Raw genomic sequence first — 24891 nt, forward strand, 5'->3', positions numbered from 1 at the left:
TCACTTTCATTCCATTGCAGCATCTGGGCCGACTAATTGTCAACGCGCGTTGGCTAATCGCTTAGATTAAATAACCGCTGTCCGGTACTTTGGGTTGGGTTTGAATGGTGCTTGAGTCTAACCAAATCTGCGCGCGATAACGGCCGAAAGCCAACTGATTTGAGCGGCCGAGCACAGCGAAATGGTGGCCAATTGGCTGTTGACCACCACCTAAGGTATCTGGTGGCAGACCGATGCACTCGAGCAGCGTTCGGCTGGAGCGGCTTACATCGATCGAATCGGGCCGCTTTACTTACACTCCGCGCTGGTCTAATTTGTATGCGTCGCCCGCACCGCAACTCGAAAAACAAAGCTAAAAAACAATTCAAAAGCGTATTGAACACGCACTGGACACTCGAAATCGAATGGACTCTCGGATTCACCTGACGCCACCGCGTTCGAAACACGTCTAAGCCCGGCTTATAACCCGAACTTGGCCCGTACCCGCCGTTCCGTCGACGCTTTTCCAGTTTCAGTTTTCTTTTCGGTCTTGTTTACACTCTGCTTTTCGAATTTCGATTTGAATTTTTTTGACGGGGTCTTCGTTAGTAATCTCGGATAGCAGATGCACACGCATTCTTGGCCCAAAGTCACCAGATAATGGAGATTGATGACAGCTAATGAAAATGCGTGGAAGTACAGTCCGGCTTCGGTAGCTTGAACCTGCGATCAAAAATACTTGTCTGATTGCAAAAACGAGTGGCACAAATTACTAAACTGGAACCACCAACTGCCAATTAAGAAACTGGACTTGGAAGTACTCATTTTTTATCGAGTTAAGCAAACCTTTTTGATAGTTGCTCACATAAATTAATTGATATTGTCAAGTGCTCTAAATATTTATAGTTTGGAAAATATTTGTGATATGGTTAGATTTGAAAATATGTGAAATGTGTCTGAGTTAAGAGTTTAAGTTCATTTAAAAAAAAGAGAAAAAAAATATATTTCTTTAAAAAGTAAATCATTTGGGTAATATAAGAGAACTATAAAGATTCAAATAAATCTTTTTCTTAGCAAGGCTAAAACTTTATAAAAGTGATCAGAAATTCGTGACAAACCAAAAACAGAAGAGTATAGCCTTGATAATTAAATTTCCTAGTGAGATATATAATTTTAATTACACTCTTTATTTAATTATGAGATATGTTTTTTACATACATGAACTTTTAACATTTGATTCACTTTAAAGACGTTTTGTGAATTAGATTCACAGCCGACTATTTATCAGCCGTTGCTCTAGCCAAATAGGAATAGTGCGAGACAGGCTAAAGATCGTCCCGTAGAAAACAAATTGTTTACCTGCTATAATGCCCGGGGAACAGCTGTTTGCGGGAGAAGCCAACAAGTGGGCAAATAAATAACCGGTTATTGGAAATAATTTTTATTTATATTTCAGTTTTATTTAGCATCACATCACATCACTTCACATCGCACCGAGCCCTGACCATGAAAGCCAGACAAGCCCTCAGTGTGAGACCTCGTCTGCTGGAGATCAAATCGCAATTAAGTAAACACATCGCGTGGGCCTCCGTTTACTCCAGTAAACTTGCAAATTGGTATAATCGGGCGCTACATCAGCCTGGATTCTATTGGCTTAATTACCCGTTCTCGCCACTGAAATTAGCGGGTAATGGATCTGGACTTTGGCTCGGATTTACTCAACTTTACGACCAGACCAGCAAACAATTGTAAAAGTTATTTCGAATGGTAGTATTTGCACACAGAGCCAACGCAATTTTTTAAGTCACGCAATAGATACGATCTGAAATAATAATAATCCCACCTTTATGAGTTCGCTTTGGCTGTGGCTTCATAAAAGTCTAATTATGTCCAGAGTACTTAGCGATTCCTTTTGTTATTCTAATGGTCTCTCTGTACATTTTCGACAATACCCGAAACTCGTTTGCGTCTTATGTGGCTCTATGGAGATGGATAGTAGATATATGTAGCCTTGACCCAGGTTCCGGGTGTACGTGAAGGCATCACCCATTAAAAAAGACAATTAACGATGCTTAATTTGTAGAATTAGATATTTCCAATTAGCTGGACACCCATGAGTACTTTGTATCATTATATCGAATCCTACAGATTTCAGAAATTTCAAATGTTAAGTATCTACATTACGAAATTCCTATGTAAATCTTCTGATATTAGAAATAAATTAAAATGCCTTTATATCTTAGAGGAAGGGACTATAAGTTTATGGGCATGTTAAAACATTATATAAGATATTCTTTATGAGTAGCAGATCCATAAAAAGGTAATAAACATAAGCTAGTATTAGTTTATAAGTTACTATTTCTGGAAAATTATACTTTGAATGTAATTACAGATCAAAGTCGTAAGCCATTAAACGAGTTTCCATGCAAATATTAACTTGTTAAATGATCGTTATTATCCAAAGTCAGAGCTTTTGAGACTTAAGAGGCACAAGCTCTATCCGAAAGATACAATAGCCTACCATTAGGCTCGACCTGTGGAACTTCCAAAGAGAACCCAAGATACCAAAGTATAAGAGCCAACAATGTCCACAATTATTAGTGTATAATTTATTATTAAATATGTTATAAAATTTGTTTATCGTATAAAATATACTCTTACTCTTGTCTCGTCAAGTCCACATCTATGTATGTATATATATATTTGGGTATATAAATATGTATGTGTATGCATGTATATAGAAAAATGCCAGACCACGAATTAGTAAGTAACGCCGTGGTCGGCGCTTGTTTCCGATTTTCTCGCCATTTTCACTATTAGACAATTACAATTTTAAACTGCAACTCGTTATTGAATTTGTCGCTTGATTTGGTAGATTTGGTAGATCTTTAGATTTATCGCCATATGACTTAATTAGCTGCTTATTGGTGGGTGTACCTAGTACCCGCACGCCCCTACATATATGTATGTATGTACGCTGTATGCTTGTATGCTTGTATGCTGAGAGGGTGAGAATGTATGAGAAAAGTGGGCATATGCATATACTCGTACATATGCATAGGAATATGCCAAAAGTGATCTCCCCTTAACGATCGCAAAGCAAATCATATTTGAAGATTAATAGGGGTAAGGAGGGATTTTGGTAATTTGGTAATTTTGGTAATCGTTTGCCCTAGATATATAGTATATGGGGGTTAGTCTATGTTTAAGTAACTATGTATGTATGCGACTATGCTTATAAGTGCGGTTAGTATGCTGGCTATTTCGATGAATCCTCTCCACTCGATCGTGATCGTGACCATGATCATGATCCTCTATGAATATATGCAGTATTTGCTATGCGAAACCAGTAGCTGGCCTATCAATATTTTATATGCTGATCCATGTATCTATGTATCTTTTTGTTGTAACTTAAGCTGTGTTCGCGTGTGTGTGTTTATCTGTGTCGTCTGATCTGGCTTAAAATTTAAATTTGTACTCGTTTTGTACTCAATTGCTCCATAATTATTACATATGTTAGTACGTGTATGTATGTATGCGTATGTTTATGTTTATGTATATAATTTCCAAATGAGAAATATTTTCAAATTTAGTTACAATCTTGGGGATGTCGTTAGAAACTAACTAAGCTAAATGATCGCGACAAAACATATATGTATGTATGTATGTATGCGTTATGTATAATTTTAAAGATCGTTTATAGGTAATGAAATCATTTCTCTGTGCTTGCCGAGAATTGCTTTTGCATTTGTCATTAAAAGTTTTACTCAAAATTGTATTTTGATATAAGAGTTCATCATTCCGTTTTGTTTTAGCATCGTCAATCGATTTGTTATAAAATGTTGCTTAGTAAATATGTATGTGGGTTTTGCAATGATCGTTTATTTTTTTTTTTATTAATTTTATTTTTGAAAATCATTCACATGATGATTTTTAGTCATTAAGTTTGCCGTTCTTCCGTCGCTTCCCATTTTTGTTTTACCTTTTTGCTTAAATACTAAGTACGTAATACGAAAAAAATTTGAATACCTGATTTAAGTTTTGGATTCGTTTAGTGTTGTTTTTCTTTTGTTTTAGTTTATTAGCTACGTGTATATGAGCATTTTGTTTGCTTTAGAATTAATCGTAGGTGTATTTTGGGCAACGTGTTTTTGGAATATTCGGTTGTTTGAAAAAATACCTGCTTGGATTTTATTAAGTATTTTTGGTATGTATTTTGTAAAAACTTGAATTAACTATCTGTTTGAATGTGTTTGTGTCTCTGTGTGTGTATATATATTGAGTGTAGTGTGTGTGTGTAAGTTATTGGTTTGCTTTCTCATTTTGATTCTTAAGCCTTTGGCAAATTGTTCAGTATCCTCATGACTTGTAGTAATTTGTTGTGTTTAACATACTTTAGTATTCTATAGATATATACGTTTAAATGCTTTTTATTTTGAATTATGGCATTCGGTATTCGCTTAAATCTCATTAATTGTCCTCCCTATTTGTTTTTGCTTGTAGTTATAATGTTTTTTAAATATTTTTTGTTTTGTTTGTTTTTTTTTTTTTTACACAATTTCTAAACTGTGGCTTTTAGAAAACGGCGCTCATTTGTAATGATATAAGTATTTAGTTCTTTAGTATTGGTTTAGTAAATCTCACACAAATATAAAATATGGCATTCTCTCAGATGTCGCTAGGCCCGATACGATGCGATATATATGATATATACATACGATATTTGTGGGGGATGCTCTGCGTGCGCTTTGTGTGCGAGTGTTTTGAATGATTCGATCTGGATCACAAGAAATGAACGGCGCTTCAAGGTGTTACGATTGGATAAAATGAGGTTACGAGTATGTTATGGCGATCGTGTGGTTCCCCGAGATTCTGAGACTCCCCGGGGGTTGGCTAAACTAAGTTAGGTGTAAAATAATTACGATATCTACTCTATATAGCTCTATATAGCTGTGGGTGGTTGCCCCCTGCCTTCTGCTTCCTGCCATCTGGTGTATATTACGTGTATATAAATATTGTATATGTTTTTGTTGCCACCGCTCTCGTAGAGTCTCAGGCATTTTTGCATCTTTTTTTAAGGTTAGTTTTAGTGTTTTTTAGATTTTAGATTTTAGGTTTTTGTTTTTGTTTTGTTTGTTTTGCGCATTTTATGCAATGTTGCTTTATTCGTGGAAGGAGTGTTAGCTATGTATCATCTCTCTCTCTCTCTATCGATCCGTTGAAGTCGGGTTTGAACACAAGTACAAAGAATAGAACGTCTCAAAACAGTAAGAACATAACGTAATCTAAGTAACTAAGTTTTCTAATACATTTTACATTTTTACGCCCGGTCTTTAGCCTAGAATCGGTCCTAGTCGGCTCTATATATATCTGTTTGAGTTTGTATATATTTGCTATTAAAAATCCATGTCCGTTCCACTCTTTAGACAGATAATTCAGCTAATCATCATGTGGGTTGCCCATGATTTCATTAAGTTTCATCGTTTTTTTTTTTTGTTTCATTTGTTTCGTTTGCGAGGAACATGTCACCTAAATGTGTATTCAATACGCCCATATATTGCTCTGGATTTTTCATACGTTTTCACTATGCCACGCCCGCTAAGTCTACTAAATGCTAATGAACACATTGAGTCAAAAATTATGATAATTTTTTCGTTATTTTTTTTTTAAGGTTTTGTTTGTTAAACTCCCCCCAACTCTCTAACTCCCCAACTCCTCTAATCATTTTAGCTAACCCCTCCTCCTTTCAACCTGCCGTGTATCCTGTGGGTAAAAATCCTTTCACAATTAATTACAAAGTAACGACACAAACCAAAGCCCTGTGATGCATGATCGGTGTGAATGAATGGATGGATTGATGGGTTAATGTGGATGAATGTCAGTTAAACTCGGTTTCAGCTATGCCCATGATGATTTGTGACTGGATGATCGGAACTATATATGATATCTGTATCGCTATATGTATGAAAGTGTGTATGCTAAGCTATGTTAAGTTACTTTACGTTATCAATGTCATTGCAATTTGAGTGTGTTGGTTTTATTCACTTATTTTGGCCTCACCATATATGGCTCCTTAGTTGGCTCCGAAATTGCGGTTTAGTTAATCAGTCTTTGTTAAAAGTTCAACCAAAAGTCAGCGGGTTTCATCAATATTTTCTGGTTTTTGTTTTGTTTCTTCGTTTTGTTTTGCTTTGCTTCCATTTACAAAGTTCGTGTTCTCACATGCTCAGTCTCAATTATAAGAAAATCATTAAAATTATGTCCCAAAAAAATTAATTTTAAAATAAACATTTAAAAAGAACTAAACAAACGAATTAAGAATATAATACAAACATTAATACCATTCCACAGTGTTTCTGCAAATCATGTTTAGTAACTCTTGTCGAATGTAGTTCCCTCATTCCGCTAAGCAACCCCATAAAAAACGCAATCCCCACCTTCTTGACCTCTCGTTCTATAAGCTAGCAAACTGCCTTTCAGTCTAACTAACAGGTAATAATATTTTCATCTAGTAAATGGTTGAGTTTCCCTCTTTGCTTTATCTTTTACTAGGTTCGGTAACTCTACTGAATGCTCACGGATCCTACATCTATATATATCTCCTATGTCCTACTACTCAACTGCCTTCCGTTTTAGTTTTCGTTTTCGTTTTAGTTTTAGTTTTAGTTCTAGTTGGTTGGTTGGGCTTGTATATTCGCTAGATATATGCATATGCAGATATAGATATAGATATCCATAGATACATATGTGTAATTCGTATTGTATTGTAAATTACCAAATCGTAACCATAACTCTTAAGCATTATCGAGGTAATCGTTGTAGCACTTAAGCTAAAAATTTTCGCTAATTTCCACGCACTCAATTCTGATTTTCCCTTATTATTTCGGTTTCGGCACCTGTTCTTTATCGTTCTGTTATTTGGGTCTCTACGCTAACGCTTAGCTCTTGTAAATGGTCAAAAAAGATCAGCACTCGTAGCCTAATTTAGAATACGTGCACAAACCGCTTATAAGGGTTAGACCCTTCCTTGGAGTCTGGCGACAGCTCAATGAGGAATACAATGCGACCATCTGGCATTATGGCCACATCGCAGGTGCGATCCTTCTCGTCTAGCGTGGGCGGCATCAAAGGATTGATGGAGGGTCGCACCTCGATCTATAAATGAAAAAAAAAAATATTTTATCAGTTTCATTTGAAACCTCAATCAATTCGATTTAAATTTGAAATTAAACTTTTACTCACATCCCACATAAAGTCCAGGTTCTGGTTGAAGACCAGGATGCGTTGATTCTTGGAATCAGCCACTATAATGCGGCCCTCGTCGTCACAGCACAGGCCCGAGGGCCGATTGAACTCGTGGAAGCCCGAACCCTCGTGTCCCTTCACGGAAAGAATCTGCAATGAATCCAAGAAAAAATTAAAATCTCTGGAATAACCTTCAGTAGGATATCACTCACATCGTTGATGTCTGGATCAATCAGGTAGAGGCAGTGGTTGTCAAAGTCAGACACTATGATGTTGCCCGTGGGTGTATAGCAAACGCCTCGTGGCGAGGCGATTCCTTTGGTTTGCCCATGGTTGTCGAACACTATCTGGCGAATGAATCGTCCCTCTGAGTCGAACTGCTGAATGCGATGATTGCGCGAGTCGGTGACCACTATTTGGCGGCGCGAGTTTACAGCTACATCCCACGGATACTGGAACTGACCATACTCTTTGCCGTAGCTACCGAACTTGAGTAGGAAGACGCCGCTGGCAGTGAAGATCTGCACACGATGATTGTCCTTGTCCACAACAATAATGCGATTATCCACATCCACACATATTCCAGCGGGAAGGTCAAACTCTCCATTGCCCACGCCCTTGCGGCCAAACTTAAATTTTAGGGAGCCATCGGGATTGAAGACCTGAACACGGTTGTTGCGGCGATCCGACACGAGAACATGGCCCATTTTATCCACGCATAGGCCCCACGGCCGGCTCACCTGTCCGTCTTCATGGCCCTCAGTGGCGAACGATAACGAGAGAGCATTTGAGTTCCGCACCTTGACCAAATCCATGCAACCCGGAATGGCCTGTGTGGTTCGTGGCGCACTAAAGTGTAGTCCTGGTGAGCTGCGCAGTCCGTTGAGTTCCCAGTCCAAAGCGGCGCTGGACATGCCGCTTGACATACCGCAGGCACTTCCTCCGCGCGGTTGCATGATAGGCGATGGAATCCGGAAGCTATTGTCTCGAAGCAGAGGTCGTCGAACACTCGAGGAGGCCACGCTCAATGGATTTGTGGCCATGTTCATGCCAAAAGCCATGTCCATGCCGTTGGACACACCAACGCCTCCGACTACTCCACCGACGCCTCCCACTCCAACTGCCACAGAGGCGGCGGCCACGGCACTCACACTAGGCACACTCGGCACAATTCCGTTGCTGCTCGAGACGATGGGCATGTTCTTGTCATCCACCAGGATTACACCACCCTGGTTGCGGATATCCTGTAGCAGGCTATAATCTGGTGGGGCGAAGGCAAAGACCTCCTGCTTAGGCTGCAGGTCCTTATAGATGCCCGCAAACTGCTCCATCTGCCTCTGTCCATTGGTCAGCTTCATGGCAATTTCAATCTGGTCCATGTTGCAAGCATTGTCCGCCACCTTGCTAAGCATATCGGAGGTTTCAGAAAGTCCAGCGAGAGCAGACTTCAAGCCAGCCATCTGATCATGCAGGATGGCCAGGCGACGCTGGCGGAGTTTTTCCACAAAATCCAAAAGGAAACGTTCACGGTCCTCGATGGCAATAATAAATTGGCGGAAGGCCTTGCGTATATTGTCACTTAGCTCGCTGCAGTTGCGCTCGATCAGCCGGATGAAGGCCAGCGCCTTGTCAATGCTGCTCTTTATGCAGCGCGTGCCCACCTGGCTGCTCTCGATGGCGCCATCAAGTTTTTCCTTGGAGCCCACCATGAAGCTCTGAATGGAAGCGTAGCTGTGCTCTTTGTGCTCGTGCAGGGTGCAGCACTGGCACACCAGTTTCCGACAATAGTCACATACGTAGCGCAACATTTCATTGTGTATGTCGCAGATAAAGTTGCCGCTAGGCGGAGTCTGAGCATTTACCGAGCTACCACCTGTGGGCGAGGCCCCAATGGGCGTAGGCAGGGACACGATCGAGTGGTTGGAGGACAATGGACTGTTACGGTGCTCCCTCAGGCAGTCGTTGCACATGAACTCGTTGCACTCCAAGCAGCGTATCGAAGCGCTCACCTCGCACCAGCCGCAACTGATGCTTGAATTATTTGAGGACTCTGGCGACATTTTAGGATTGCTGCGTGCTCCGCTGCCAATGGGTCCGATGCTGAAATCGCCATGCGTATCCAGGCCGCCTAGGAAGTTGTTAATGAAAAAGTCCGTACGTGGTGGAGAGCTAAATAAGTAAAATAAAGATTTTAGTTTTTGCTTTTCATGGGTTTTTTTTAATCCCATATCTAACTTACCTTTGACCCACATTGGGTAGCAGTCCGACGTTGAGATCCCAGGCGGGAAAGCTCTCGAGGATGCCCGCCAGCAGCCGCTCAGAGGAGTTGCTGGCATTGCTGCTTATACTGCCGCCGCCACTTCCGTTGGCCGTCGAAGAGTTGGCCACGCCGTTGGCGCTCGGCGCATTGCTGCTGGCCATTTGTTGCGGAACCGAATTGTTTGACAAAAGTTCCATCATAAGAGTGTTGAGATCACGTTTCTATAGCACAAGGCGGCAGTCGATGGAGAAGCGCTTTTCCGCTATAAATATTAGCGCGATTTGCGAAAACAAAATCGATATAAGTTTAAAAATTCTCGAAACGCGAAGGACTTGTTAAAGTCTATGTTTTGCTTTTTTTCTAAACTGCGTTTGGAACGCGCGGGACGTCGTCAGTTGCCGAAGGGTAGCAGCTAACTAAATTGGCCAAGGAAAAGGTGCTTCATTAAGTAGTCTAAGCAGGCAATTGCAGCTGCATCTACGCATCTTAGGTAGCGGGAAATACCCCGACCTCCTGCCATTTTTCTTATGCCCGATCTACGATCCCGGATCCCCGACCCTAGAATCCTTAAGCAGCCCCGTCCCGAATCCGAGAAACGCAATGCAACCCGAGAAAGGCAGCTGTGCGGCGCGAGCAGCAGCAGGTCAGATTTGTGTGTGTATCTTTGTATCTGTAAGATACTTGGTTGCATTCAAGCCATTGTCAAGTTATTTGAAATCCCGGAATTTCGGCATTAGCACGCATTCCTAAATTTATGACCCAAAATGGCGAGTTTTTCGCGCGCAATTCGGCGAACTGTCTGTACTCCATAGATACTTTCTGTAACCCAGATACTAGAGTCGGGAAAAACCCCGCAAAACAAACACAGGACAGGGATTAGAACCCACCCTCGCGATGCCCCACCTCAGCACTCCACCTTATCGCGTAGTTATAACATTTTCCTGTTTTTCACCCACCACCTTGCTTCGCCTGCAGTGCGCAAGCGACTTTTCCGAAGGGGAGTAGGAAGAATGGGGTGGAGGAGCAGTGGAAAACCCAAAGCGAAAACGTCATGAAACAACAGACGGAACTGGTTGCTATCTTCAAGACGAGCAACGTACGCCCAATCAAACGTCCGACTTTCATCCCCTCGCAATAGCAGGATTTTGCAGCGGCTTCCTTTACACTCTGAGGAAAACTAGACAACGGAACGTGTTTTTCCATCATTCTGATTTTGGGTGACTCGAGTTAATTTATAGCATTACTTCAAGGGTGGGCCCAAGCAAATCCAGTTAGCCTTCTAAGGTTAAGGTGGAAAAGGGTTCTTGGTTATGAGTGGGTTGGGGAATGGACTCCTGTTGTTTTCGCCAAGGTAAAAAGATAAAGTCAATCTATTTTTTCCAGACTCTTTCCAATATCAACAAAAAAAACATTAGTGATATTTATAACATTTTGAATAAAATAAGAGGTTAGGGTAAGGCTATGATTAACATCAAGTACCTATAAAATGAGAATGAATTAATATACAAATTTTGAGTTCATTTTAACCTATGTAAGTTATGGCAATTATATTTCTTTAGATTTAAATTAAGAAAGATTTTGAGGAAAATAATAATCGGAGATACTTTTGTTTGAGGATAATAATTCTGAAATGATTCTAATCATATTTATAATTTCAAATAAATAATAAATGATTATAATAATGTGAAAAAGGGAAACCTGATTTTCATAGGGTTAAAAACACAAATCAGTCTCCAAAATCGATTTGATCCTTTTTTTTTAAATAAACAAGACCTTCTATCCTTTCATCTATTAAAAATGAGAGTGTATGATACTCGAAATAAAAGGGGTTGCGATTGGGTTGGGTTGGCAAAGTTTTCATTGGAAGAATCAGGATGAAATCAATACACAAACTATGCTTTGATCCCCTTTTTCAGCTAAACAATGCAACGCCCTAGGAAAGGAATGCAGTTCTAGGATTATTTCGAGCCGTGTAGACAGCGGCAACAAAAACAAGGATAAGAAGAACAAGAGCAGGAAAAGGACGACGAGGAGGAGGAGAAGGAGGAGGAGGCAGCAGCGAAACTACCCTTGTCACCCTTGAACGTTTTCCATTGAAACGGGTCTGTCTCCGAGTCGCAGGACGTGGAAAAAAACACGACCAAGAAGTTAAAGTCCTTTCACAAACACATTGACATACACACAAACAGTGGTTCATCTGTGTACGTGCTGCGAGGATACGACGCAAAAACGTCGGGGGATGAGGACGAGGGTTGTATTTACACAAGTTTCTCTACATGTCCGTATGTAGGTGGTTTCTGCGCCGCAAATCGTCTATATATTTGTGTGTGTAAATTTTCCAAAAATGGAAAAACGTTGAGGGAAATCTTTGGGGAATCTTGGGAGTTGACTTGGGAGTCGAGAAAATCAATATTTGCATTTGGCCGTAATCTATTTATCATTTTCTGTTGATACAACTTGCACTGCCATAGCCCCTCTCATTTGCCCTTCACTTGCATCTCTTTTGCGTACACACCTTTTTTAGCAGCCGCATGCAAGCCGCTTGTTGTTGTTATTATCTTAAATATTGCTGTGTTGACCGTTTGTTTTTCGCTAATTGATTCAATGTTTGATTTGATGCGGATTCCGTTTCGAATTGGCTTGGCTTTGCCTTTTCAGCGGATTTTCGCGAGGCGAGATTTTAGATTCCAGAGAGTTCTTATGCGTAATCCGTTCGCTCCGACATTCGTGTATTCCTTACTTCGACTGAAGAAGATACATCCGAAACCGAAAACTGAAAACACAACATAACACTCGAATCGCTCGCTCTCTCTCTGTTGCTTTTGCCGCTCAACAACATCATCCTAAACAAAATATAAAAAAAGAAACAAACCCAAATGTATCTCACAGTTAGTTTTTTGATTTTGATGTGCGCGCGCGCGCTCCGAAAATGTCGTTCTCACTGTTTTAGACCGCTCTCACTCTCTCTCTCTTACTGCTTTCGCTCTCTATCTCTCCTTTGCAGGGGCACACACACACAGACACCCACATCCACAGTTTTATCTTCTATTTATTTTCACTTATGCCGCAAAGAACTGCATTTAAAACAGAGGGGCGATGCAAAACTTTGGTTAAAAGTACTGTTACTAACCTCAAACAATCGAATCGTCTGATTTTAAATAACGGCTAATAGGATCATGGCGTCCGTTTTCAGTGCAGGGTATTAGGGGTGTTCGGGTTCACCAACAACCAAGTCATTAACGGGGAAAAATCAACTGCATTTCAACCAGCGAACTTATTAAATATCCTAATTTCAACTTTTTCTATGTCTACTTTATGAAATGTACAAACTAATTAAACACTCACTTGTCAATATCATTCACTTTACGCGATTTAAGGGTATCCCATAGCCGTCACACTCCGTCAATTTTATTTAATCGTCCGTTCTTATTCGTTTATCATGCGAGAGTTTGATCGATGTAAAAATCTAACAAATTTTTCAGAAAACGCTTGTCGTTGTTGTGTTTACAAATTGTTTACATTTTCCAGGCGTTTTCGGGTTGAATCTATTTTACTCTTTGTACCACCCTCGTGTACTTTTCCTCCTGCAAGCGTATGAGAAATTTTTAAAAGCCGTCAACAATTGTTCTTATTGTGCGTGTGATTCTTCTTCTTTAAATTACTTTGGCGGCGTTTTGTAGCTGCACTTTTCGAGTGATTCTTATTTTTTGTTTGGCCTAATCGAACGGCTTCAATTCTGACCCACTTTTTGCGGTGGGGACTAGGACTCGAAATCTTCACTCCAACCTTCACGCACGCAAAAAATTCAATTGCCGTTCATGCGCTCGGCTTGCCTCTTCCTCTTCTAGCGTACTCTGCTCTCTTTTTTCGAGGCTGCCCTTCTGCTTGCTTGCTGTCGCTCTCAATTGCGCCCCTGTGCGTTAAGGGTATCGCTCGGAATCGGGCATAGCCGACCGGAAATATCTTTTTGTGGTTCCCGAACTCTGGCCACACTATTTTTATATCCGTTATATTTTTGCCGATTCTTTAAAATTATTTATTTTATTGCAGGTTATATCAGTAAATTTAAATATTACGTAAAATACTACAAAACAAACATCAATCGTTCATAGATAGTTGAGTTTTAAAATTCATGAAACTAAAAAAATAGTTCTTTGAACGTGACTCAATAGGAAACGGATGTGACTAATGATGAATTGGTGGCCAATGCAAAAGGGATTTATTATGATAAAAAAAATTGTGCATCATCTTATTAAAATATTTTAACGTGTTTAAAAAATAAATCATTTAAGTAAAATGAATAACATCCAAGTTAGATTTGATTTCACCGGAAAATCAACATTCAATTAGCTGAGTTTTGGTCAGAGAAAATTTTTATTCGCGGTTTGGTTATAAAACATGTATGCTAATAAATAAAATATTAATTTTAGCAAACACGAGTTTTTTAAAATTTTTGGCAATACATACTTTAAAGTTGTTCAATTAGCTTTGTTAATAAGAAATGTTAAATCATATTAACAAAGAAAATTATTCAAAGCATATATGCATGTACATAGTAATTTATTGAATAAAATATAAATGGCACAATTCGATTTATACTGAGATACATAAAAACTACTTTACGTATAGGGTGTTTTACTGCCGCCTAATTTACTCTGTCTATTTCATGCGGTGCGTAGCACACTGAGCGACCGAGAGATCCATGAGCAAGAGCGCTTAATACTAACGGCGCGTGTAGTTGTTTTTGTTGTTGTCGTGCGAACTACTCTCCGTTGTTGTTGCCGCATACACCACCCTTAAGAAACTTGTTTTGCACTGACAGAAATTACGGGCCACCCGTGGCTTGGAAAATGCGATTGCAACAGCCGTGGCCGTGGATAATTGGAAACTCAAAACGGCCGACGGGTGAGTGCAGGTAAAAGAAGCAGGTGCGCCGGAACAGACATTCAGGTAAAAGTAAGCGGTTATCCTGAAGAAGAAACAAGTAATTATGCTGGCGTGGTCGTCTATTTAAAACGTACAAATGTAAGTGTTGTAATGTAATATGGTATGTATGGAAGTGTGTTTGTATGAAGGAAGGCAGGCCGGAATACTGATTACATGCTACGTATGTAGGCAGATCCACAGAGTTAGTCAGTCGCGTTCTTATAATACTGTAAGCTAGGCTTATAAAGTACGTTTTCCCACATTCCCCCCGGAAATTTGAATTTTCAGCCGAACTCCAGTTCTTCAATTAGCACATTCTGCAGCTTCTGGCGCACGCGCAGCCGTCGACGGTTATCCAATCTTTGCAGGAAAGGCATTAGACTGAGTAGGAACATGCGATCAGCTTCGTCCTGCAGATCGCCACCCGTAGGATCCGTATTGGTAGCAGCATCCGTGCTGATGTACTTGAAGGGAAGATCGGAGGAGGGGGACTGCGAGTTGGAGAACACCTTAGCCTCCGGCTCGCTCTTCAGACTGTTACTGTGACTGCTATTGTTATTCTTGGCCTTGGTCACCGCCTGCTCCATTTCCTCATCGTCATCCAGTACTTCTATGGTGAATACCCCGGAACTTGCAGCTTCCCCTGGATTGCCGCGTTCCTCCTCCAAGTTCTCCGAAGCGGCATCTTCATCGAAGTCATCATCATCCTCCTCCTCGTCCTCCTCATCCCTCTGGTTGGGCTCCAACTTAAACCTTTTGGTGTCCGGAGGCTGGCAATCGCGGTCCTCGAAAAACGAGCTGATGTCCGAAAAGCTGGGCTGATGCAGCTCCGAGTCATAGCTATGGCTGAGCTCGCAAATGGGTTCCGTTGCCACAATTGGCATTGAGTCGTACTTGTCTGGTCCCAGTACATTATTATTTTCAGACCAGTGTCCGGGTGGATGCTTTTTGCTACTGCTTCGCGTCTGCCGCATGATGTTCTCATGAACGGCTGGCTCCATGAACCTCATGTCGTTGTAGAAACGCCATGACGAGGGCGTCTCATTGGACAAGTTATTGCGGATGTACACCTTTCGAAAGTTGTCCCTCAGGTGGCCCCACTTGATGCGGCAGATGTCGGCTGCAGAGAAGGGGGATTATGTTAGAGGGTAACACGAAGCAAATATAGTTGAAAAATAGTTACCAGGCAGATTCACATCCTGACCCACCTCGAACCAAACAGGCGTGATGTCGCTGCGTTTCTGTCCATTGGCATTGTTGCGCAGCCACAACATTGGTCGTCGTGAGACGGCAGCGATCAGGCGCTTCACTGTTTCAATGGGCAGTTTAGCGGTATTGGTAAAGGCGAAGGAAGCGGAGGCGGAGGCAGAGGCAACTGAGGCCGCCGACGATGACGCATTGTAGGCCAGCTCCATGTCCAGATCCGAGTGGCCAATTCCCGATAGCCAATTCCAATACCAGTTCCGATTCCGATTTTCCCGGCAAGCGACTCGCGCAGCTCAAGCGCTCAGGCAGCACTGAAAATACGAAAAATACGGGCACCACGAAGTGTACGGCCCAACCAGCAACAACCAGTTTACGTGCCTTTTGGCGGTGCCGAGAGAGAATCGTGAAAAGAGCGGACGGAGGCGGAGACGGAGGCAGTGGCAGTGGCGAAGGCGAAGGCGGAGAAGACGGAAAGGAGAGAGGCTTGAGCAACAGGCTTTGCCACGAACTGAAGTCGAAGAAGAAGAAGCAGGAGAAGAAGAAGAAGAAGCAGAAGCAGGCGAGGCAGCAGAACAACAACTGAACTGCCAGGCAATATTATCCGGATGTTAAGCTTCCGCTGGCCGCAACTCGCTGTGTCGTATTTGCGCTTTTTACGGTTGTTAACTTTGCCGTTGTGGGCCCGCCGTAACGAATCCAATATGCTCTGCACCAAAAAGAGGTAATAGCAATAGCATTCCACGCATCCATCGACTTGAGCGGACATGTTGCTGTCTGAAAAAAATCATTTCACAGATCTTGTTGAAACGCTCCTCGTCTGCCCACAAAAGAGATCCTTTTCCCAGGTGACTCTGCCCCAACGGCTAAAAATTCATAGTGTAGTGTATAGAGCGCGGTGTAGCGTACTTTGTTTATTTTTATCAAAACTGGATTTTACTACGGTCGGCTGGCTGGGCTGCTTGGGAATGGAAATGGAGCTGGAGCTGGAGTGAACGTACGAAATTCACGCCACGGCAGTGGAGTTACTACCACTACACACATACATATGTACATACATGTACAAACATACATACATATACATATAGGAGGGTGTGTGGGAACAAAAGCTCCAGCTGGAACGATCGTGAGCCTGGAACCGAAGACTGTATCCGTTGTCAGTATGTACATATGTATATATGTATGTTCACATACATTATTACGTATATACCTACGTACATACATATATTCTTTGCACGTTTTGCGCTTAGTTTCCTCTTCTCCAGACTGCGAAAATGCAAGTGAAGCAGACCGGGGTTATTTATCAGATCTGTAGCTTTGCGGTTGGGTTTCAGCTTGACATTTGATCCTCGCCGCAATTTGTATTCACATTGGACAACACACACAGGAAAACTTATACATCCATATTAAGAGGTACATATATACACGCATACATAGTTACATATATACGTGGACGGACAGCCGGCCAATAAGTGGGAATCCAACACCGTAATTGGCCATTTTCAAGAACATCTTGGAAAGAAAATTGGAGAAAAGATACATACGTACATACATACATACATATGTATGGTGTATACTGACTTAAGGACCGGTTCTTTGCTTTCAATCCGGTTAACTTATAAGGAACACGGAGATTTTATTTTGCATTTATCTCAGTTAAGAAGGAGGTGGTAAAATCCTTGAGTTTGCAAAAAAAAACATTATCCAAACTTTTGAAATGTTTAAATGCTGAAGCTCTAATAGTTTGAAACTTTTATTAAAATGCAGTACATATTTAAAGAAAAAAAAATTAATAGGCAAAACTTATAAATGTTTTTTAATAAAATTTTAATTTTAATAAATATTTTAAATCCCTATATTTTTATTATTTTAGAAAATTATTTCGAAAAATTTTAAAACTACTTCAAATTTAGTTTTTATGGCCAAGGTGTAACATTCGGTGTAACGTTAAAAAATGAAAGAAAATAAAATTAGTTAATATTAATAAACATCCTGCGCGATTCCTAATATAAAACTTTTTATGGAGACTAGCCTTTAAGACTAATTAAACTACTTCATAAGTAATATGTTTCCGATCGACTAAAGTATTTAAATTTATGTGGGACACAATTTAAAATTGGAAAACACGATCAAAACTTTACTTCACAAATTACATTTATTGACATTCAACGAAACTCAAGGATTGAGCGAAAATATATTGTATATATAAGCGATAAGTACTTGGTTCCGGAATCCACTCGCACACGTAACAAATAGACAAATCGCACACTTAACAATAGAGAAATTCTTTACGGGGTATGAGAGATGTCGATTTAAGAATCTGGAATATATATGTTTAGACATATGGTATATACTACACGTACAATATGTATATTTATAGTGAGTGGTAATGGTAATGAAGCGCCCTGCTAATACTTCGCCTGGCTTAACCGAATCGAAAGCGCCTGCGCTCGGTAGTGATAATGATGATGATGATAGGGGTGTCGTTTACACAGCGGCCAGGTTGGGTTCCTCGTCGACGTTATTATCCTCGTCTTCCAGTGGTACAGAAGCAGAACTGCCCCGCTTGCGGATACCTCCAGACGCATTTCCTGCCGCATGACTACCAGTCATAATGGAATAACTTTTCGAGGCGGGCTTACGCGGACAAGAGACGGCATCTTTCTCCAGGGCTGACATGTCACCATTACTATGACCATTGCTGCTGTGCGGGGAGCAGCTACCATTCCCATTTGCAGCTTCGCCTACTGCTCCAGCACCATTTCCATTACCACTTCCATTACCAGCACCCGCCTCGTTGATAAAGACGTCCATGTGATCGATGGTGTCGTTTAAAGCAAAGCTTTGATCGCGACGTTCGCTCTTCTTCCACAGGTAGTAGAACTGGACTAGCTCGCGCATGGTCCGGGTGCGCACCTGAAAGAGCCCAACGAGCCCACAGATTACTGGCTAGGGGCGATCGGAGGGCAAGGTACGATCCTTTACCTGGTTCTGTCGAATTTGATAGAAGTCCTTGCCAAATCGCTGGATGCCTTCCTCGAACTTCAGGCACTCGTCCTCAGACCAGCTGCTCATTGTGTCAGTCAAGGGCAGGACATTCATGCGCTTGCGCCGCAGGGCCTCCTTGAAATCGTAGCCGCACTGGACGAGTAGATGGAGCGCCTGTTCGTTGTCCTTGATCACCAGCTCCTGATCGCCAGTGGAACTGGGTGCAGGCGGCGCCTTTGAGGGCGTTGACGGAGCGGGAACAGGAGGCAGTGGTTCGGCAGAAGCACCTGTAGCTGCAGTCTCCTCAATGACTGCAGCTTCTTCTCCGCCTTCCGGTGGAACTATGGATCGTGTTTCCTGTATCTTTGCTAAGTATTCCTCCACCTCGCGCTCGCTGACTTGGCTGGGTTCCCAGATCAACTGATCCTCGTTCTCGTATGGCAATATGTCGCCATATTGCGAGAGTCCCTCGGGAATCTCAGCCTGATAGTCGTTGCCCACCATTATTATCTTTCTGGCATCATCCAACTCGGACTCGCTTTCCCCCTCCTCTTCCGCCTCCACTTCATCAAACAGAGTCTGCAGAGGAGTGACTATAAAAGGGTTACATAATGGGATTGATAATTAGTTTTTCAGATCCTCCACGTAAATACTCACATCTTTCGGTCTCGTCACCGCAGGTGGGCGTTAGACCAGTGAAGGATTCATCTGGATATAGGTCCAGCAAGTGGGACCGGTGTTGCTTATTTGAGCCTTCAGAAGGTGGTGCCTCCTCTGTATCCATGGATGAAGCTTCTCCCGACTCAAGAAGAGACGTCTGCTTGTCCGGCAAATCCTTTGGTTCCTCTTGTTCCAAGCTGTCGAGTTTTTCCAGTTGCGAGGCGCTGCTGGAAGTGGAGTTGGACATATGAGCCATCTCCGTGTCCAGTTCCTGATACTGACGCTTGGTGGCTCGACGAGCACGTCGCGAGCTACTACCAGAACGGTTGGAGCTACTGACCGCGGGTGAAGCAGCCGTTCCACCATACTTTGCCAGTAGCTCCTCGATGGGCATTTCGCTCTCCTCCCGCAGCGTAGCTATCTCGTCCTCGGCGCTATGCGCCTCCATATCCGCCAGAGCCTCCTCCTCGTTCAGCGTGGCTTCGTCGTCAAAATCGTTGACCATCATATCTATGGTGGGCTCAAAGGTAGTGTCCGCCACCGAGGATGAAGGTGACATGGGCGGTTGGACGCTAGTGCTGGTGTTGTCAGAACTGGTCGCCGGTGACTTACGTCGCTCTCGCTTGGTGGGCGTCACGGCCAGATCGCTATTGGCCAGGCTGCCGGAGTCCGCCGACGCCTCGGAGGCGCTGTGCTGGGAATGCTCCGACGATTTCCCGAACTCCATCATTTTCCGTACACACAGTGTGGCAGCGACCAGAGCGCCAAAATATCTGCAGTTTGTCAACGTGAATGCGCTAAAAAATGTCACAATTGGGGTATTCTTTTTGGTTAGGCAATTTCTTATATTTTCAAAAATTTTAATTGTTCTAGTATGTTCAGAATTCAAACTCAATAATTCAAAATCTCTTAAGAGAATACAAATGCATGGGTAATCGAAATTATTTTCCAAAATTTTAAGGAATATTATTAGAATAATACAAAAAAAAAACAATAAAGAATTAATATAAGTTATACTTACTTAGAAACGAAATAGATGAGCGATTGAATTTCGTTAGAAAAATATTGTAATAATCTAAATTCGCCAGTGTAACGGTTTATGGTATTTTAAATGCGTACTCATTTCTATATATAATTTATTTATTTATTTAACACAAAAATCAAAATCAAAACAAGAGGAAACGCTATAGTCGAGTGTCGCGACTATAAGATACCCGTTACTGTTTTACACAATTTTAAAATATTAATTTTGCTAGTGGAAATTCACAAGGCGCCACCTATTGTCAGAGGAAGTATGTTGAGTATGCTTATAGTGACGTCACTGCCCATGTGGAGCCTTATAACCTTAATTTCTTCATAAATAGCGAAATAATGTTCCGATTTGAAAAATCTCTTGTAAATCGATAGATATTAACAGAAATAAGTTACACAAGGTCAAACGAAGGAATTCATAATAATATTATAGACTCCACAGTTTTCCGCGAGTTGTGGGCGTTAGAGTGGGCGTGGCCGGATGCAACTTTGTGGCAAGTTGCAGAGGCATCTCCTAAATACGTGTTTCTAAGCAAAATTGTGTAGCTTTTATAGTTTTCGAAATTTTTGCATTTTCGGTTTTTCGGGTTTTGTGGGCGTTAGAGTGGGCGTGGCGTGATCGGAAAAAAACAATTCGCATTGGGAGCATCATAGAAACATACATGCTTGATCCGAACTTTCTATCTCTTATAGTTACCGAGATATCAGCTTTTCTAGAAAATCCGAAAACCGTCTTTTGAGCCTTGTGGGCGTATGGGTGGGTGTGGCTGCATAGTAGAACCACTATAAGATGCGCTAGCATCTAAAGATTATACTTTTTGAATTTCAACTTTCTAGCTCCAATAGTTCCTGAGATGTCAGCAGTTTTAGTTTTTTGCGATTTTTGGGCGTTATAGTGGGCGTGGCAGGATGCTGTAATAAACTTGCGCTGTCCCGGGACCTCAAGAATCTTCATGCTTAATCTCAGCTTTGTATCTGCTATAGTTCCTAAGATCTCAGCGTTCATACGGACGGACGGACGGACGGACAGACGGACATGGCTCAATCGACTTCGCTATTGATTCTGATCAAGAATATATATACTTTATAGGGTCGCAAAAGCTTCCTTCTATCTGTTACATACTTTTCAACGAATCTAGTATACCCTTTTACTCTACGAGTAACGGGTATAAATAGACCCGTATATTTCTTTAAAACCTAGATAAACAAATAAGAGTCACATGAATGGCAAAACATAGACAAATTTTATTGAACCTTTTTTGTAGATGCACTTAAAAATAGGAATGAATGAGTTTATGGTTTCAAATGACATAATTATAATAAAATTAACAAATGCGAATGGTGTTTTTCCCCATCACAACAATGGCACCTTCATCTTGTACCTCCTTCAGAGCATCCTCGAATTGCTCACGGGTGATCATCTAAAATTAAACAAATTAATTAAACAGTGATTTTTAAGTACTTAAATATATACTAACAATTTGAGACCCCTCCTTTATGTCGTTGAACAGTTTTTGGTAGGGAACAGTGAGGACCTTGCCCTTCTTCTTCAGGTTCTCCTTAATAGCCGCCACCAGATCGGCTCGCTTTTTACGAGCTGCTGTGGATAAACCGGTGGTGAGGATGCCCACGTCGATCTTGCCGGACAGGGGATCTGTGGCGGACTGCTTGAGAGCCTCACGATGTAGTCGCCAAGCCTCTTCTACGTCCAGCAATTCGACCTCGTTGCTGAGCCGTACCTTGGCGTGCGCCTCCGACAGCCGGATAAGGCTCTCCAGTTGACGCGGGTATGCTGAGATTTGGCCACGACCGGCACCCACTTTTCGCATGTCCACGTAGGCCTGGATAAGCCGCTGCTGCGCTTCATCCGAAAGCGTGGGCGACAGATGCTCGCGAGCATAGGCTATGTAGTCTCGTAGGACGCTCATGTCCTGAAAAATGAAAAAAAAAAACACACATTTATTAGTATTCTGTCGGAACAGCAAAAATAGCTGAAGGCCACTCACAAACATGGTATCCTCCTCCTCGTGACGAGTCACATAGTACAGTGAGACCAAATGGCTGGCCAGGCGCTTGTCGAAAATCTCATCCTGGGGATCCAAGACCAAGAATATCAAATCAAAGCGGGACAGTAGAGTGTGTGGAAGCTGCACATTATCAATGATATTTTTTCGCTTATTCCACTGCGACTCGGCAGGATTGGCGGCTGCTAGGATGGAGGTCCTTGCGTTAAGCTGACAGATGATTCCTGCCTTGGCAATACTAAGAGTTTGCTGCTCCATAACCTCGTGAAGTACGCTGCGGGTCGAGTCGTTCATCTTGTCGAACTCATCGATACAGCAGACACCATTGTCGGCCAAAACCAATGCACCCCTAAATTTCGTGAAATTTAATTAATAAATTAAATAAAAATCTAAAATCACACTTTTAGACTCACGTTTGCAGGACCAACTGGCGTGTCTCCGGGTCCTTAGTGACATAAGCAGTTAAACCGACAGCAGAAGAACCGCGACCTGATGTGTACTGTGATCTTGGCACCAGATTGAACACGTACTGCAGCATCTGGGACTTGGAAGTACCTGGATCACCGCACAACAGAAGGTGAATTTCCGATCTGAAGTTCTGACGACCAAGAGTGGCATGCTTCTTCTTAGTACCTCCAAAGAGCTGTAATAAGATGCCTTTTTTGATGTCATCATTCTCGTAAATTGATGGCGCAATAGCTCTAGCCAAGCGGTCATAGATGTCCGGCTTTTTAGCCAGCAACTGCAGAAGCTCAACGCGCTCCGGTGGGAAGATGTGATCCTTGCTGAAAAGAATTTAATATAAAGATTTCCTTTTCCAACAACTAATAGAATACCATTCTTACCCCTCTTCTTCTTCGTACAGCCGTTTGTTGTCCACCTTGCGGAAGTGAACTACATCGACGTGAGTTTTGTACACACTCTTCACTGATGAACTTAAACCACCGGTCTTAAGCGGCGTTGCTCGGTAGATGCCAGTAACTGTAACACGATCACCCGGCTGTACCTTGTCCACCAAATCGTTGTGGGCATAAAGCAGCACATTGTGAGGCGTCTGACCAGCAGCCATGTCATCCGGGGACTCCTGCAGCTTGACAAGTTGCTTGTCAGTGAACTCAGATCTGTTGTGGATTAGACGGAAGCAGTGGTTGGTGTTGCAGTTGGTACACAGCGTGGGCTGGTTGATCCGACCGCGATCTACTTCGACAGTGGTGCTGAAGGAGCAGATGTTGCAGCTGAAGAAGGCCTCACGCATTTCGGGAATAACGTTTGATGAACGGATGACCATTCCGCTGATGCTAATCAGCTGGTCCATGTCTTCGGGATTTAAGGAGCGCATATTGCGTGTCTTGTCGGCATTAAACGGACGCACTTGAATCTGGTGCTCTAGAAGGGCGGCTGGATATCGCTCGAAGAACATCTCATTTATGGCCATGTCAAAGCCAGGAATAACCTCCTGAGGATAACAGATCAACTGACGGTACAGATCCTGATCAAAGGTCTTAAGATGGGCACAGTTGAGATTAAGATACGGCTCCTCCAATGTGTGTATCTCCTCCAGCTTCTGCAGATATAGGGGCTGGTTAACATCGATGTTTTCGGAGATCTCATCCTGCTCGGCGCTTGGGTCGATGAAGCGCATTATGAACGACTTAAACTTTGACTTGCACTGGCTAACCACCACATTGGTGCCCCAGACGACAAGTTGCGGTGCCTGTGAGGATTCAGATACGGGATCCGTCGTCTCCGAGCCCTTTTCCGGAATAGGTTCCAGCTGCAAAATTTGCATATGTAAGCGATGGTTTAAGTAATTATTTGCCGGCTTCCACTTACACCCGATCCTCCGCCAATGGCTACCTGGCGGATGCGCTTATCCGTCCGAATATCAGGACGCGCTCTCAATGGAGTACCTCGTATTCCGGAGCGCGGAGTGCGAATGGACCCCATAGAGCTTGGAGTGCCATAGTTGAGTGGAGAGCTTAAATCGATCTCGCTCATGTTGGCACCCAACCCACGAGCTGGACTGGTAGCTGGCAAACTGATATTCCCCGGCGAAGTGGGCGGCAAACTGATGTTATCCGAGGGCCGAACACCGGCCCTGCCAGGACCCATACGCATGGGAGTCTCCACATCTTGGGTAGCAATTCCTGTAGGAAAAAAAACTAATGATATCCAAACTTATCAAGCGTTTTTCACTTCAATATTCACCTCTAGTTGGCGTGCGGGCTCCCTGTTTGGGCGTGGCAGCTCCGACACTGGGTGAACGAGCGGGACTTGACATTTCCTCAGAGCTGTATATTAAGTCTGTCCTGGACGAAAACTGGAGTTGTTGTGACCAAAATATAAACGATGCGATGCTGTGAATGAGTCCAAGTAAAAATTGGCGGGAAAATGCCAATTCCAGTGCGGAGAAATACTTGATGGTAAATTGCAGTGTTGTAAAACCCGCTGCTGGTAATTGGGCGCCAAATGTTTAAGGGTTTTTCTATGATTTTTTTGCTATAAGGAAATGTTTGATAACCTTTTAATAGCCAGTTTTGCAAAGCACTTTATCTTCTTCGATCGTTGTTTATT

At 42.4% G+C, this 24891-nt stretch overlaps 4 protein-coding genes across 5 annotated transcripts; all 4 read right to left on the bottom strand.

The window, feature by feature from the left end:
* Positions 1–2566: 2566 nt before the first annotated feature.
* On the bottom strand, positions 2567–13363 carry LOC108112619 (protein wech). 2 transcript variants are annotated; one of them, XM_017222711.2, is made up of 6 exons: positions 13147–13363; positions 12830–13068; positions 9464–9746; positions 7437–9393; positions 7222–7374; positions 2567–7134 (listed from the first exon to the last, which is right to left on the bottom strand). In XM_017222711.2, the coding sequence occupies exons 3-6, from the start codon at positions 9682–9684 to the stop codon at positions 6964–6966; spliced, it is 2502 nt and encodes an 833-aa protein (XP_017078200.1). In that variant the 5' UTR covers positions 9685–9746; positions 12830–13068; positions 13147–13363; the 3' UTR covers positions 2567–6963. The 2 variants fall into 2 exon arrangements, with proteins under 2 accessions (XP_017078200.1, XP_017078201.1); XM_017222712.2 differs by lacking the exons at positions 12830–13068; positions 13147–13363 and adding an exon at positions 12000–12299.
* A 664-nt stretch (positions 13364–14027) lies between these two features.
* LOC108113321 (serine/threonine-protein kinase rio2) lies at positions 14028–17325 on the bottom strand. Its single transcript, XM_017223875.2, has 2 exons — positions 15594–17325; positions 14028–15530 (listed from the first exon to the last, which is right to left on the bottom strand). The coding sequence occupies exons 1-2, from the start codon at positions 15823–15825 to the stop codon at positions 14695–14697; spliced, it is 1068 nt and encodes a 355-aa protein (XP_017079364.1). The 5' UTR covers positions 15826–17325; the 3' UTR covers positions 14028–14694.
* A 424-nt stretch (positions 17326–17749) lies between these two features.
* On the bottom strand, positions 17750–20033 carry LOC108113265 (mesoderm induction early response protein 1). Its single transcript, XM_017223813.1, has 3 exons — positions 19259–20033; positions 18599–19194; positions 17750–18529 (listed from the first exon to the last, which is right to left on the bottom strand). The coding sequence occupies exons 1-3, from the start codon at positions 19989–19991 to the stop codon at positions 18101–18103; spliced, it is 1758 nt and encodes a 585-aa protein (XP_017079302.1). The 5' UTR covers positions 19992–20033; the 3' UTR covers positions 17750–18100.
* Positions 20034–21518: 1485 nt separating this feature from the next.
* Positions 21519–24696, bottom strand: LOC108113348 (DNA replication licensing factor MCM4). Its single transcript, XM_017223910.2, has 7 exons — positions 24526–24696; positions 24151–24464; positions 23163–24091; positions 22731–23102; positions 22300–22666; positions 21772–22224; positions 21519–21714 (listed from the first exon to the last, which is right to left on the bottom strand). The coding sequence occupies exons 1-7, from the start codon at positions 24596–24598 to the stop codon at positions 21619–21621; spliced, it is 2604 nt and encodes an 867-aa protein (XP_017079399.1). The 5' UTR covers positions 24599–24696; the 3' UTR covers positions 21519–21618.
* Between the last annotated feature and the right edge of the window lie 195 nt (positions 24697–24891).

The sequence above is a fragment of the Drosophila eugracilis genome, unplaced genomic scaffold (assembly GCF_018153835.1).
Source record: "Drosophila eugracilis isolate 14026-0451.02 unplaced genomic scaffold, ASM1815383v1 contig_90, whole genome shotgun sequence".
Taxonomy (NCBI): domain Eukaryota; kingdom Metazoa; phylum Arthropoda; class Insecta; order Diptera; family Drosophilidae; genus Drosophila; species Drosophila eugracilis.